The sequence below is a fragment of the Ictalurus punctatus genome, chromosome 1 (genome assembly GCF_001660625.3).
Source record: "Ictalurus punctatus breed USDA103 chromosome 1, Coco_2.0, whole genome shotgun sequence".
Lineage (NCBI taxonomy): Eukaryota > Metazoa > Chordata > Actinopteri > Siluriformes > Ictaluridae > Ictalurus > Ictalurus punctatus.
The window spans coordinates 6913230-6930133 of NC_030416.2; the positions used below are offsets into that span (position 1 = coordinate 6913230).

General features: G+C 37.0%; 1 protein-coding gene across 2 annotated transcripts; it reads right to left on the minus strand.

Moving 5' to 3' along the window:
• Window positions 1-3188: 3188 nt before the first annotated feature.
• On the minus strand, window positions 3189-16293 carry si:ch211-261d7.3 (uncharacterized). 2 transcript variants are annotated; one of them, XM_017467558.3, is made up of 4 exons: window positions 16192-16293; window positions 15106-15858; window positions 9569-9991; window positions 3190-9076 (listed from the first exon to the last, which is right to left on the minus strand). In XM_017467558.3, the coding sequence occupies exons 2-4, from the start codon at window positions 15344-15346 to the stop codon at window positions 8292-8294; spliced, it is 1449 nt and encodes a 482-aa protein (XP_017323047.1). In that variant the 5' UTR covers window positions 15347-15858; window positions 16192-16293; the 3' UTR covers window positions 3190-8291. The 2 variants fall into 2 exon arrangements, with proteins under 2 accessions (XP_017323057.1, XP_017323047.1); XM_017467568.3 differs by having other exon boundaries at window positions 3189-9070; window positions 15106-16293.
• Window positions 16294-16904: the final 611 nt, after the last annotated feature.

Consider the following 16904-nt stretch of genomic DNA (forward strand, 5'->3'; position numbering starts at 1 on the left):
AAGTGTAGACTTTCAGCTTTAATTTAAGGGGTTTAACAACAATATTACCTAATATCGTGTAGGTCCCCCTTGGTCCGCCAAAACAGCTCTGGCCTGTCAAGGCATGACTCCACCTCTGAAGGTGTGCTCTGGTAATATTGTGTGTTTAGGAATGTTTAGCCATTTTTTGGCTAATAAAAATGGCATAATCATAAATATTAGGATTATTTTAAATACTTGGATGCAAATTGCAACAAACTTCACAGACGAGCAAGGAGGCGGTGGGAACTGGCTGAACATAAGCACGAGTTTAATAATAACCATGACTCAAATATAACATAACCCACAAACATAAAGCACCCGTGCATCTGTCTCTGTCACTGGAGCTTCTAGCCGCTCCTTTTTCTCTCACTCCCACTGATTAGCCAAATCAGTGCGGAGTGTACATCCTTACAAGCTGGCTTCTCCCTGCTCCTCGTCACACAAATTCTTTGCAGTCAATGAATCGGGAACTCACGGACATCCCCAAATGCTGAGTTTCCTCCCTTGAAATGCTTTGTCCTGTCTTTCCTGCACCTACCTTCAGTTGGTTGTTTGTGGGTCTTTCTGCCTTCAGTTTTGTCTTGAGTAAGTGAAAAACAGCCCGATTGGATTGAGGTCATCGGACATTTAAGAAGTTGTCATTTCTTTGCCTTGGGAAGGCCTTGGGTTGCTTTTGCTGCATGTTTTGGGTCATTATCAATCTGTACTGTGAAGTGCCATCCTATCAGTTTTGCAGCATTTGACTGAAACTGAGAAGGTATAGCTTTATACACTTCAGAATTCATCCTGCTACATCTCTCAGCAGTCACATCAACAATATACACCAGTGACCCAGTTGCATCAATAGGCATACATGTACATAACACTGTCTCCACATTGAGGTAAACTATCTGTATTTGCATTCATGCATCAAGGCATATCTTGATTTATAGACTTCGACAATGATACAGCTCCTCCTCCTCAATTTGTCATGAAATAACGAGGAAACCGGCCATACCTGGTCAAGAAACTGCTCATCAGTCAATTGTCAATTATTTTTAAGCCTGTGAAAATGAAGGGATTGTAAAAAAAAAAAAAAAAAAAAAAAGTCTATAATTACTAAATGGTTGAAATATTTTTGTTAAACCCCTTGAGTTTAAATTGAAAGTCTACATTTCAGTCACATCTTAGATGCTTCACTTCAAATCCATTGTGGTGATGTAGAGGCAAATTTTAATGAGTGTCACTGTCTAAATACTTATGGAGGGACTGTATATACAGTAGAATCTTGAGGAGCAGAAGCAGCTCTTCATCCTTCACCTTTTCAAAATGGTTAAAAAAAAAAAAACTGCTTCAAAAGAAAATATGTAGTAGACTACTCAATCTATACATTTATTAGTATTATTTATTTCTGTTAGCTACAGCTATACCGAGCTAATATAACTATGTATTTCAAAAGGTGCAAGTCCATGTTAACTACATTGATGACGTTTTTATTAAATGGAAAAACACTCCATGTAGTTCTCTCCTCAACCGTGGGCTATTAAGTGGCTGCTTGGGATACAGGCAAGTCCTTAGGGGAACCCGTGAGAGCCATGTTAAAGATGGTATTGAATAAATGTTTGATCTTAATAGATGTTATAAAGGCAACAGTGCCTGTCTATTAAATTACCTTATCACAGTTTCAATATCATATTAATCATATTTGTTGACAACATGGTGATTAGATGTACATATTTTATGCATTTAAGCAACTGACCCCAATGAATATTTTATACAATGAAACACGTTTATGCCAGATGACTTGTAAGGTATTTAATATAGCAGATAATGTCTTTATATTATTTTATATATATATATATATATATATATATATATATATATATATATATATATATAAAAAATATATATATATATATATATATATATATATAATATATATATATATATATATAATATATATATATAAAATATTCCTCTTAAACATTATTTCAATGTTTAAAATACAATATATTGCTGTAAGGGACAAGCTGCTTAGCTGACATCCCGTTTAATCCATGTTTATATCCAGACATGTCAGTAAAGATCATTCTTATTTACATGATGGGGCTATAAATATACAAAATATATTCACCAATCTATTGAATCTACATTGCACTGCATGCAGAGAATATAGTAGAGCATGGCGTGGGTATTCATTTCATTTAAAATATTTCTTTTTAACATAATAGTGCACTCTTTATAGAGCATTTAAATTATTCATCAAACAGTACAAATATCCTTCAACACCAGATATTCACATCTTGTCTCTGAAAGAAAAAGATTCTTAGTGGGACTGCCCAAACACAACCATTAAGTTGTTTAATGTGCCAATTATTAAATGAACACAAGGTTGGAAGAAATGAAAAAGTGATGTGCTCATTAATTTACACACCCCTTGCAGAATCTGCAAAATGTTACTCATTTTTAAAATAAGAGGAATCATTAAAATTGCATGTTGTTTTTTATTTAGTTCTGCCTAAATAAACTATTTCATATAACATGTTTACATATAGTCCACAAGACCCAATAATAACTGAATTTACACAAATTACCCAGTTCAAAAGTTTACATACACTTGATTCTTGATGCTGTGTGTTGTTACCTGCATGATCAAGGACTGTTTTTGTGTCATAGTTGTTCATGTTTCCAACAGTGGCTATATGATTTTGAGAACCATCTTTTCATGCTGAGGACAGCTGAGGGAATTATTACAAAAGGTGCAAACATTCACTGATGCTCAAGAAAGCAAAATGATACAGCCGGGGGGGGGGGGGGGGGGTGCAAACTTTTGAACAGGATAATTGGTGTAAATTGTTATTTATGTAGCTTCTGAAGGGCAGTACTAAATGAAAAAATAAGATCTTTAAACAAAATAATTCACACCGATCATCCTGTTCAAAAGTTTACACCCCCTTGGCTCTTAATGTAGAGTGTTGCCTTCTTGAGCATCAATGAATGTTTGCACTTTTTGTAATAGTTGTGTACGAGTCCCTCAGTTGTCCTCAGTGTGAAAAGGTGGATCTCAACATCATATAGTCACGGTTGGAAACATGAACAACTACGACAAAACAAACAGTTGCTGATCATCCAGGTAACAACACACAGTATCAAGAATCAAGCGTATGTAAACTTTTGAACTGGGTAATTTGTGTAAATTCTGTTATTATTGTGTCTTGTGAACTATATGTAAACATCTGTTATGTGAAATAGCTTATTCAGGACCGAACTAAATAAAAATAAATAAATAAATAATTTTTAAAAAAGCAATTTTAACTATTATCCAAATTCGTTCTTACCATATTCAATTAAGAACCAGATATCAGAAAATGGAAAAAAATGGCTTGTTATTTTATTATTCATTAACAAATCCACAATGAATAACAAGTTGTTTTCCGTTCTTTCAGTCTCACGCTTAAGTTTAAAGTTAGAAAATGGGTCAGGTTTCATTTTAACGTTTCATTTTTTTCGGTTGCCTACGACCACGGAGTTACTTGTATCTTCACGTGTTGTGCTGGATAAAGTTCTTTTTGCTGGGGAGTTTTGTGCTATTTAAGGGAGCTAAACATGTAACACCTCATAAAGGACTGCAGAAACAAACTGCGGTTAAACCACTCACTCTTCCTGAAACCATGGTTAATTTTAGGGGTGTGGCTTTTAGATATTTTTAGAAACTTTTCAGAAAGAGGAAAACGAGTACCTGCGAGCTCCTACACAACCAGTTTAACTTTCTACATAATTATTATTTAAAATAACAAATAAAACACACAATTCACAGCATCAATGACAATACAGCCTAAAAGTTTTTATATTTATAATTTGAAATGAACAGTCTGTAGTAGGTTAAACTTCACTTGGCTCATTGTGATTCATGGATCTTTTAAACTTGGAAGTTGAAATATGCTAACTTTCTAGAATAAAATTAATACAATTTTATTTGGCGCATAGAGTACCGTACTGTGATCTGATATGAGTGGGTTTGATCGTCGATCTGGGATTTGAAATGTCAAGTTTATAACAGGTTAAAAATAGCCTCCTGGTTCAATTATATTGACCGATCTTGTGACTTTGAAGAGCAATTGCTTTAAAATTCTACAGTGAGATTAATCAATCTTTATTGTGACCATAGAGGAGCTGACTGAACTGATATTAATGGGTTTTAGATTTTAAATGTGCCTTTTATTTCAGAAGCAAGATGAAGTAAAACATTAATATTTTGGTATCAGAGACTTCCTTTAATGAACCATCAATACTTTTAAAAAAGTTTATTTATGGTTAGATTTGGTTTTAAAACTTTTTTTTAGATGTTTTTAAACGTATTTTATTATAGCATCTCTTTAACTTGATTTTGCCCATTTTTAAAATGTAAGTGCAAATACAAAAACTTTTATAGGATTATAAAGGATTATTTAAAAGGGGAAAAAAAAAAAAAAAAAGAAGACGACTTTTTTTAGCCTGTGAAAGAGTGACTGGTTTAACCACAGTTAATGTTTCTGCAGTCCTCTTTAAGGGTTACACGTCTGGCCCTCTTAAATAGTATGAAACTCTCGATACTCTTTGAGATGGGGGGGGGAGAAAATAATCAAGTACATGAATAAACAAGTAACTTCTGGGTCATAGCCAACTGAAAAAATATAAAATTTTAAAACGAAACCTGACATTACACTTTAAAAATTTTTTTTTTTACTAATTTCTTATTTTTAACTTGAGCATGAGAATGAAAGAACAGAAAACAACTTGTTATTCGTTTTGGATTTGTAAATGAATAATAAAGTAAGTCTTTTTTTTCCCCATTTTCTGATATTTTATTCTTAATTGAATATGAAAAGAACAAATGATGCACGGATTAATGATTCCTCTTATTTGTTGAAAATGATTAACATTTTGCAGATTCTGCAAGGTGTATGTAAATTTATGAGCACAACTGTAAGAATATGTTTAGAATATGTCAGTGAAGATATAACATCATCAGGGTTATTCCATGTCAAATAACCTGCAGAAAAGAGGTTTGGGTAACGGATCTCGGTCACATTATATATGGATATAAAATGACAACTGTTGTGAACATTCTGAATATTTGTTTGTAAAAATGTTACTTGGATGGAAAGAATCTTCAAAAGATGGCCATAAACCTTCAAGTAAATCCCAGAATTATAGCATTTAAAAACATAGGATCCTAACTTATACTGTTTTACAGGCCCTTTAATAGAGTAAGAACAATGGTTATGTTACCTGAAAAAAATATATACTGATGTGATGTGATACTGCTGGACTGGGACGTGAAAATATTGACCTCTGAGGGGTTCGCTTTAAGCTATTAAAAGGTACATCATGACTAGGGAAATGTTTAGATACATTTTCCTACTCGCATATAATCTATACCTTTATCCTCAAAGACTGTGTGGGTCTATAAATGTCATGTAAAATGATAAATGTGTCTTTCTGCCATCTCAACTGCACTGCTTCTGTGATTACTTACAGCACAAATGATAAAATATTTTATGCACTTTAGACTGAAAAGTAGACATCTGCTCTCCAAAATCTGGAAACTGCTGGCAGCAAATTCACTTACTGCATTTACTGCCATTGCTTGAAGGCCAATTAGGCAAGGTGAGACTTATGTTCAAAATAACTGACCACAAATCAAAGTTAAAAGACCTCTACTTTCCATCTAAACATCACACAACTGAACAATACTTTTAAGCATAAAAGTACAAGGCCGTGTATAAATGTTTTCCTAGGTCAAACCAAAAGCTACAAATTCCAACCTTTACAAGGATTTACAAAACTTTTAGTTAATGCCGATTTCCTTCATACTCAAGTGGGTATGTCGATGAATGTCAATCACCTGTAAATTACCAAGCACGTTCACGACACAGCTGATTTGCCTACAGGGACGCACACACAACTCCATAAAAGGAAAGTGATTTTTCACAAATACCAAATTTCTTGTGTAAAGGCTATTGTGAACGATTTACGACTAAATTAGTTTGTATACAGTTTGTAATAATAACCAACCATTATTACAAAATGTACATTTAACAGTTTCTTAGGTTAGGTGCTAATGCTAGTTAGGTAGCGTGCAACTGAGATTGAGCAAACTAGCCAAGTCAACAGCGGATGTACATTATGATTAATTAAACCTGACACCACATCTACAGTTTATTCTTATGGCTTGACATAACGTTAAATAGTACTCCACTGTAAAAAAAAACAAAAAAAAAAAAAACAAAAAACAATTGATTTCAAATTGTTTCTCCCAAGGAATGTTTTAACCCCTGCAATACCTTTTACTATGAATACACGAACACTCGCCATAACCAGCCCCACAGAGGCAACAGAAATGCCCACCAGCAACAAGCAGAGGGAGATTGTAAATTTTGTTGCCTAATTCACCATGTCTTAAGCTGCATTTCCATACTATAATATCTAATATGGATTTACACTCACCATCCACTTTATTAGGAACACCGCAGTTATCTAATCAGCCAATCATGTGGCAGCAGCGCACTGCAAGAAAAAAAGCATGCATATACAGGTGAAGAGATTCTGTTAATGTTCACATCAAACATCAGAATGAAGAACAAGTGATCTCTGTGACTTGGCATGGTTGTTGGTGCCAGATGGGCTGGTTTGAGTATTTCAGAAACTACTGATCTCCTGCACTTTTCATACAGAATAGTTTCTAGAGTTTATAAACATAGCAGGTGCAAAAAAAAACCAAAACATTGAGCGTCAGTTCTGTGGGTGGAAAGGCCTTGTTGATAAGAGAGGTCAGAGGAAAATGGCCAGATTGGTTCGAGCTGCCAGGAAGGATACAGCAACTTAAATAATCACTCTTTACAATTGTGGTGAGCAGAAAAGCATCTCAGCATACACAAAACATCAAACCTTGCGGTGGATGATCTACAACAGCAGAAGACCACATGTGGTTCCACTCCTGTCAGTCAAGAACAAGAATCTGAGGCCATCAGGGACACAGGCTCACTCAAACTGGACAGTTGAAGATTAGAAAACAAAATCACCTGGTCTTTTTCCAGTTGATGTGTTGTGCATTCCGAGTTGCTTTTCTGCTCACCACAGTTGTAAAGAGTGCTTAATTGAGTTACTATGGACTTCCTGTCAGCTCAAACCAGTCTGGTCATTCTCCTCCGATCGCTCTCATCAACAAGACGTTTCAGCCTGCAGACCCATCCTACAGGATGCTTTTTTGCACCATTCTGCAGTTTCTGAAATACTCAAACCAGCCCATCTGATACCAAAATCCATGCCACGGTTAAAGTAACAGATTACACTTTTTCTTCATTCAGTTGACCTGTAGCTGTATGATTTTATGCACTGTACTGCTGCCATAGGAGGCAGCACAGGAGTCTGTGGCTCAGGTGGTAGAGCAGTTTGTCGGTTCGATTCCCGGCCCACATGACTCCATATGTCAAAGTGTCCTTGGGCAAGACACTGAACCCTAAGTTGCTCCCGATGGCAAGTTAGCACCATGCATGGCAGCTCTGCTACCATTGGTGTGTAAGTGAGTGAGTAAGACACAGTGTAAAGCTTTTTGGATAAAAGCGCTATACAAGTGCGCCATTTACCACATGATTGTCTGATTAGATAACTGCATGAATGTGCAGATGCTCCTAATAAAATGGATGGTGAGTGTATATAATAGTAGGCCATCCTGTAAAAATATAAAACCTCAACTAAGTTAACCAGACTTGTAATTGTACCTTTCTGGTTACCACATCTTTTGTATGTGAATCTTCTATCATACAACTTGGCAAACTTGGTCCTGGAACACTTTCTGTCCAAACGTAAGCGTTTACCCACACACAAGCACACTTCATGGGAGGTGTGAATTAGCTGATTAGTGAGCAGTAAAAACACTAAAACGTGCAGGACAGGGGTACTCCAGGACCAGGGCTGGGAATGTGTGATCGATCATGTAGATTTTTATATGGAAAGACAAGCATGATTTCTAGGCAACTTCGCACCTGTCCCCAAAATGGAATTTCCTCTAATAAATCAATATTCCATGCGGTGTTATGTAAACTAATTCTAATAACTTCCACAGCCATTTAACACAGAATAACCCATTCATTTCAATTTTATAATCCTTTCACGTATAACTTAATAGCATAATTTATGCAACAGGCAAAATGTAGTTTTACATGGCATAACCTGTTCTTACTCAACTACATACATCTTAATATAAAACCTCTGTAGAAATAAACAGTATTTCAGGACAATTTACAAATCTAATGCCTACGCTTCCGTCTGTGGTCTCCTGGTCTACCCCGACATGGCCTCTGGGCATTTGTCTCAATTGCTGATTCAGGTTGGGAAGTGCCATCTAAAATATCTGGGGGTAGGGGTACAGAAGTAGCAGCTGTTGATATTTGTTCACTTGCATTCTGAGGAATTTGTTGTTCAAGCTCCTGGGATAAAATTTGCTGTGGCAGATCTTCTTCTTGTTGTCGATGCTGCAAATGTTCTTGAGACAATCGTTGCGGAAGCGGATGATGTGGAATTTGATGCTGAGGAGGCTGCGTTTGCTGCTGCTGCATTTCAAGAAGCCCCAAAAGTCTCTGCAAGAGCACATTATTTTGCTGTAAGCTGATTGTCAGAGCCTCTTGTGAGGCCACAAGTGTCCGCATGTCACGCCTGAAACCTTCACCAAACTCCCTTAAGTTCTGCTCGAGACGATCTCCAAGCTGCACAGCTGCTTCCCCGAGTCCCCGAAGTTCATCCTCCAGCCAGGAAGTGCGTGAAGGAGGAGGCTCAATGGGGCCCTGATGAGCTCCAAGTGATGGTTCTGGACTTGGCTGAGGAGTACCATTCAGGAAGGGGGCACTATAGAGTGGTGAAGGAGGAAGCCAGCGCTCAGATGTTGGGGCTGGGACTATTCCCAACCCAAGACCTAATCCCAGTTTGTCTTCCATGCTGTTCTCTACACCTTCACAATTGGTTTCTTCCTCACCTTCCTGCTCATGAGACTCATCATCCTTTTCAAAGCCATCTCTTTCAAAACCATCCCCTGTAACTGAAACAAAAGGAAACTCAGTTACGATCATAAAACTATCCCTATTTTAGACCACATGTAACATGGCAATACACTTTTGTAGTCAAAAACATTTATTCAGAAACACAGAAGGGGGTTTTAAAGTGGCCAATTCAATAAGGACTGGGTAGTTATAAAACTGGTTCATGTAGAAACGGGGGTGGCATGGGGGCTCAACGAGTACAATTTCCACATCAGTAATCCCTGCTACTGAAGATGAATGAACAAACTCACTTGCAGATCAAGTGCATCAAGTTTCCATTTGTTGTTCTTTATATAAAAAAATTCTATATTTATTTATATAACAAACACCATATATTGATGTGTCCAAATATGGGGAAATATTTCCAAAAGGTAAACTTGTTATTTAACCAGGAAAATAAAAGATGTGCAAAAATACTGTACTGGAAAAGAAAAGGCAACAAACTGAACAATGCAAATCTAATTTTCATGCAAGGGGTTAACCTTACTCACCTGGATCAGTGTCAGACAAACAGGTGAAACTGGCCTTTCCCCTTGTACTCAATTTTTGTCGGGCTTGGTGAAACCTGGGGCTCAACTGGCTAGGCCCTCCCAGAACAGCACTCCCTCTACTGGATGGAAGCCAGGAGCGGAACCTTGCATCTGCCAGCTTTCCACCGTTGCGTCTCTTCAGGTCGTCCCAACGTTTCTTTACTTCCCGAAGGGTGCGTGGGACTCTGGATACAGCATTCACACGCTCCAAGATTCCAGCCCATATTCGCTCTCTCTCACGCCGCCTGAGTCTGCCGGCCGGGCCGAACAACTCCCCTTCGCACCGGGTTACTTCTGAGACCAGCACCTCCAATTCAGCACCGCTAAACCTACTCTTCCTTTTACCTGCACCCCCTGAAGCCAGCGCTGCTGAAACACCTCTGTCTGATGGTGAAAGGCAAATGTATTAAACATGCTGCCGTATATTGAGAGTATTTCTACAAAGCAGGCCATAAGTGAGCTGAGAGTAAACAGTTACCATAACAGTTGCTCAGTTTATCAGGGTGGAAAATATTAACTGATTCCTTACATGTTAAATTTTGGTATGAAAGCTGGACTTTTATTCTTATTTCATAAAAATAGCCAGATTAGCAATGGTGACATGTTGGTTAATAAAGTGCATTCGGTCTAACATTTAAACTGTATTTATGATAAGTAATAATGACCAACTAGTGTTGAAATAAAAATCAAGATCACAATTTTTTTTTTAAATGTGTAAACAAAGTGGAAATGCCAATAAAGACAAGCAACAGATTTTTGCGTTTGCAAATACTATATTTGTAGTTAGCCAGTAGGTTATCAAAAAACATGGTAGTAAAAATGGAACTCTAACGAATAGCAAATCTGCTAAGTAATCTGTTATGGGACATAAAACAAAAATGCACACATTTAGAGACCACTACAAATGAATGTCTTATAAAAGACCTTGTGGTAGCCTCATCTGACCCCCAGTCTTTAAAGCTGCCAGTAGAATCTTTGTCCATCAGGGCATAAAAGAGTAGACAGGCCATGAAGAGTCTGGTCCATTATAATGACTTCACACTCTGACATTTTACTGTATTCATGGTGTTATTTCAGATTTGTGAGAAAACACACCCCACAACCAATAATGGCATTTTAGGATTAAAAAGGTCATGGGATTGAGGGATCTCAAATTCAGGTTCTGGAGGCCTTGCATGCTTTAGTGTTTATCCCGCTCCATCACAATCAAAATCACCTGATAAATTAACTGATGACAAAAAAGACAAAACACTACATTGCTGAAGGCCAGCACTTCAGACTTAATCTGTTGATAATATTGAAATAAGATTGCTCTTATGACCAGAGTGTTATTTTTTTAAAACTGTGCGACTAAAGTAAGTATAAATAATAACAATTATAATAATAATAATAATAATAATAACAATAATAACAATAACAATAACAGGCAGAAGAAATAAGCAAAAGCATGAATGGGGAACCACATATTAAAGCAGATTAGGCCTGTCACAATTATTACATAAGTCACCTAATCACAGTTATTTGTGCCAGTTTTTAGTGTCTACGATTGTATATTTAAATATAATTATGTGTATAGTCTGTAAATATGATGATACATTTCAATTAAATCCCTGCACTCTCATATCACTCTCAGTCAAAGGCTATGATCTATGGACTACTGACCTACTAACATGTAGCTCATAAGATTGAGCTCATTAGTAAATAACAGTGCATTACTTATTTATATACAAAGGGTTAACAAATTAAAGCAAATTAAAGAATTGTCGCTTCCCTTGAGTCAGTACATTTTTTCGGTTATAACAGAGATTCATTCCTCTCTTGTTCCGCATACAAGTTGAGTCAATGAGTTTAATGAGTCCAGTTTGCGTCGAATTGGTCTTAGTGGAGATTTCCAGCCATTCAATGCAAGCAATATTGGGTTGGGTGTGAAAAAAAACACACACACAATAATTTTATAATGTAAACACAAAATAGCAATGATTATTAGGTATTTTTACAGTGGTCAAGCTTTTTTTTGTCTGCTTTATATTGTGGTACGATAACACAATGAACAAATAACACAATGAACAAATCTGAATGGATGATTTACCTGAATGGATTTTGGCTGTACTGTGCTCTTTCTCCACAAGTGCCCATTCAACAGACGTTTAGAGAGAATTTAGACCGCACCTCAAACCACATAGGAGTAGCGTTTCCACAGTATTACAGAAGTGTTATGAGTACCTCCAGCACCAAGAGTCACAAACTAAACCACTGCCTCTAGCTAGAGGCCAGACATTTGTGGACACCTGACCATCACACCTATAAGCAAGCCTTCCTCAAACTGCTGCCACAAAGTTAAAAGCAAACAATTGTACAGGATGCCTTTATATACTGTAGTATTACAATTTCCCTTCACTGGAACTAAAGGGCCCAAACATGTTCCAGTATGACAGTGCGCCTGTGCACAAAGCGAGCTCCATGAAAACGTGGTTTGCCAACGTTGGTGTGGAAGATTTCAAGTGGACACTTTTGCCCATATAGTGCATCTATAACAGATTACAGAAATCAAAACTGTCACTGCTCGTTACTTCCTATGTGTACAGTCTTATTACCTGATATGTATTTTGGGTGTATTTTATTATCTACTCTTGTGTATTTATTCTCCAGCCTGTCAAAAATGTTGAGCTAAACAGTGTTAGAATGTTAGCTAAAACACAGAATAAGTAATATACACACCAAGACAAGCAGATGCCCCAGATCACTCATTTTCGCCCAATACACCTGAGTCTGAAATACTAAAATAGAGAAACAAACACCTCATGTTAGTCACTAGCCAGCTATTATGAATTCTCTTGCTAAACAACTGTGCAATGATACAAATTACACAATGGGAATCAATTTGCTGACCATCGTTATTTTATCTCTCATGTTCTTAAACGCTCTCATTAATGGATCAAAGCTGGACATATTTTGTGCCTGCAGTAGGGCAGTGATGTTTTGATATATCTGAGCTGGTGTTTGATGTATGTATACAAATTTCCTGTTAATTCTCAACCGAGTGTCCTGACACAGTGCTGACTATTATTACAGGATTGTCAGGGTGACTTACATCAGGTCAGTATCATTATTACTGAAGTTTTTTTTTGTCCAATGACTCAATAATGTTTTTCTTTTTATTAAAAAAAAATACTAAAAATCTTACACACTTTATAGAAAATAAATAAATAAATAAATAAATAAATAAAGTTTTTACTAAGGTGGTTCACTATGAGCTGCCCAAACAGCTTCAACGTGCCTTAGCACAGATTTTGGATTCACAGTGGGCGGAACTGGACAGGTGGTATGAAAGACCATTCTTCCACAGGATATTATCTAAACTGATCAGTCAGAGTAACTTTGTACACTCTTCTCTCAAAGTGGAGCCAAATCATTCCAGCACACTGACTCCCACAGCATATCACAAATATTTTACCTTTATCACCCATCTATAGTTACTGCTACAGTAAATCTAGTAACAATCTTGGGTGCTTCAGTAAAATAATAATAATACTAATAATAATAATAATAATAATAATTCCTTAGATTTATATAGCACTTTTCGAGGGACTCAAAGTGCTTTACATAGTATGGGAGGGGGATCTCCTCAACCACTACTAGTGTAGCATACATAGTGTGCCAGAACGCCTACCACACACCAGCTATTAGTGGAGAGGAGAGAGTTATGTAATCCATTCAGAGATGGAGATTATTAGGGGGCCGTGATAGAGAAGGGCCAGTAGGGGAATTTCACCAGGACTATAGGTTATACTCCTACTCTTTTATGAGAAGTGTCCTGGGATTTTTAATGATCACAGAGAGTCAGGACCTCGGTTTAACGTCTCATCCGAAAGACAGTGCTGTTTTTACAGTCTAGTGTCCTCGTCACTATAGTGGGGCATAAGGCTTCTCACAGACCACAGGGTGAGCGCCCCCTGCTGGCCTCACTAATACCACTTCCAGCAGTGACCTTAGTTTTCCCCAGGACTTCTCCCATCCAGGTACTGGCCAGGCTCAACCCTGCTTGGCATCAATGGGAAACCAGGTGAGAAACCAGGCAAGAACTACAGGGAGATATGTTTTCAGTTTTATAACAATTAGTTCCAGTCCACTAATTTGATGGGATCAGAAGCGTTAAAAGAGCGCTGATATTTAGTATAACAGCACTGGGACATTTCACTGTTTGAATAACTGCTTGTCGGTGTTCACTACAAACAATTTCAATTCTACCAATAGTTCATTACATTGAAACTGTTACTACACTCACTACAGGGTATCAGCCAGTCTGTGTGTTAGTTGCAACACACACCACTCTATCCATGCCTAACTTCTTTGGGAACCATTCTGCCATATAGTGTCTGAAATGTCAGTTAATTGATATTAAATTCTTGATCATAGAACTGATGTATAAAAGCATTATCACACTCACAATTGTGCTGATGTACGGCCGAATCACAGCAGTGCTGATATTCAGTTCAACATTAGTATGTTTTAAGATGATTACTTGTCACAGCGTATAAGATTATCCCAATTAATTCTTGGCCAAATTCTATAACAAACTGTGAAACTGTATCTTCTGTCTCCATGTATTGTTAAACCTAGAGAAAACATGCTTTAAAAGGCAAAGAAGAGTTAAGAGCCGTTCATGGAAAGGTAAAAGAGTACAACATTGACTGTCCATTCTTCAAAGTGAGCTTGATGTAACAGGATATTTTTTCTGTCCATTAGCATGTGTGGCAGCTTTGCAACTCACTGGATGAGGGACCAGGCACATAGGCTGAAAAGGTTATTAATATAAGCAAGTACTTTAAACGATCTCTTGCTCAAACATTAACATTTCATTCCACGTTTCAAGTTCTGAGTCATCCTACGCTGTTCTTCTATTGGCACTACCAGTACTCCCAGACAGTCGTCTGTCTGGGAGTCGTCATCGACGACTGTCTTTAGTCACAGTGGCACTAAACTGGCTGCTGATAAGCATCTCACATTATGCACTGCAATACCGACTGATCTCAAGGCACAACCAAATAAGTCTTTTACGGCGTCTGATTTTTGTCAGTGACAGCAAAAATTGTGTAAAACCAACTTTGTTTACCGTCCAACGATTGAAAAGAAATTTTATTTACTTACATATTCACTATTACTATTAAGGGAAATTATGAGGTCAGCTGAAAAGACAATTAAAATCATCAATTGCCATTTTATGCATGGCAATAGATCGTCTGTTATATATATATTTTTAATTGTGACAGGCCCAACTGAGAGTTAGAGGAAGCATTTAGTGAAAGTATGTTTGTGGTAAACTGTCTTAAACCTATCACTGTGTAGACGTATTATAATGTAACTGACCTGTGTGAGCTTTAACAACTTAATACTTTTTCTAGTAAATCTTTTGTGAACGAATCATTGTGAATGACCACAATGGAAAAAGCCTACTGGCAGCTTCAAAGTGCTTAAATTATTTGACAGGTGCAGCTTACTCTGTTGAATGGGTATCAGTTCATCAGAAGCCACTCCAGGAGCAACAATGTTGGGATGCACGACCACAACGTTGAAAGGCAGGCCAGCATGATCGCAGCTGCCTTCGGAGTCGTCATCTTCACGGGGGAAGCCGTCCTCCGAGATACGACCTCCGAAGGCGCCTTCAGGAGACTCCACTTTAATGTGCATGGGAGGCGAGCGCTCATACAGCAACCCGCCCTCCTCATAATATTCACTCATGGGTCACAGCCAATGCAGCGCCATTCACAAAAGTGCCATCACACTCAGCCATGACTAGAGTTCACCGAGTGTGCACATTGCATGAATTGCCTTAATTAAAGTCATATACCAGCTCCAAAGCAATACCTTAGGTGATGGAAGAACAAAACTATGAAAGTGCAGCTGAAGGGAAAACTAGTGCCAGACATAGAGGACACAGACTGTCTTTCAACATAACTGGCTTTGGACCAATTGGGGATACATATACGCTGCAAAATAATAATAATAATAATAATAATAATAATAATAATAATAAAAATAAAAATAAATAAATAAAATAAAAATACTGGACTAAAGTGCACTGTGTGACTCTGTCTCAGAACTCACAAAAATTAACATCCACCTTTAAATGTAAAAAAAAAAGAAAAAAAAAAAGTTATATTTAAAAATCTATATATAGATGTAATCGACATAAAAAGGGTGTGAGGCAACGCCAATACTGAGCAATCGAGCTCATCTCATGGAAGTCGGATCTGAAAACAAGGGGTAAAATCTGAGCTGATAAAACCGAATATAGATTAAAACAAATCAAAAACAAATCAACAATACAACACAGCTAGAGTAACACATCCAAAAAGGTGAATTAAACCATGGCCTGTATTTAACCTGTCGCATCAGTGCTCCTTTATTCTGCACCACATCCGCAATGGATGGTCATCCGGCATAAATTAGCTAAGCTAACTGTTAGCTAGCAACCGTAGCCAGAGCTTGTAACTGGCAAATGAACACTGCTGACTGACTAAAACCGTGTTCACCGTAACTATCAAAAACATAGTTTTGTCTGAATAAGCGAGGTCGTTTCTCACCTTTGAGCCGCTGGTTTCTAACTCACAGAAAGAATTAAACATCTACCTTAAAAATGAAAATCTATGTTGAAAATCTTTTGGGTCTACATGTACACAGTCGGAGAGCTGTCGCAGAAATGTGACGTCACGTCGGCCCTGACGCCTGTTCATAACAATGAGCTATACATTCGCTAAGAGTCGACAACAGAAAGAGCAGCTGTCATTAATTGAATTATTATTATGGCAAAATATTTCATTCATAAATGTAAATATAATCATTCTAGGCCTGTACTGAAATTCTTTGAAAATGAAGCCAAACAACAGACTCTATTCTAAGAAACTCTATTAAAAACAAACAAACAAAAAACCTGTGCAGTTGTTTCAAAAAATGTATATGTAATTCTGTCTGTCTCCATGGCCCATTTCCTTTTCCCTTTTTGTCTTTGTTTTAATTTACTTTATCTTTCTCTGTTAAATTTTTAAATGGTGATTATCTATAGACTAATGACTATGGTGACTAGGCTAATGACTAAATTCTGTGTTGTATTTTTGCAAAAAAAAAAAAAAAAACCCATAAGTCTGATAACTAGAAATGTTATAAATAAGTCTGTTTAAGAAACTAGAACAACAATTCATTTTATATTGAAATATTACACCATAGAATGCAAGAATTGACTCACATATTTCAATCATAGGTCCATTTTTCAAAAGAACGGACTGGGTAATCATACATA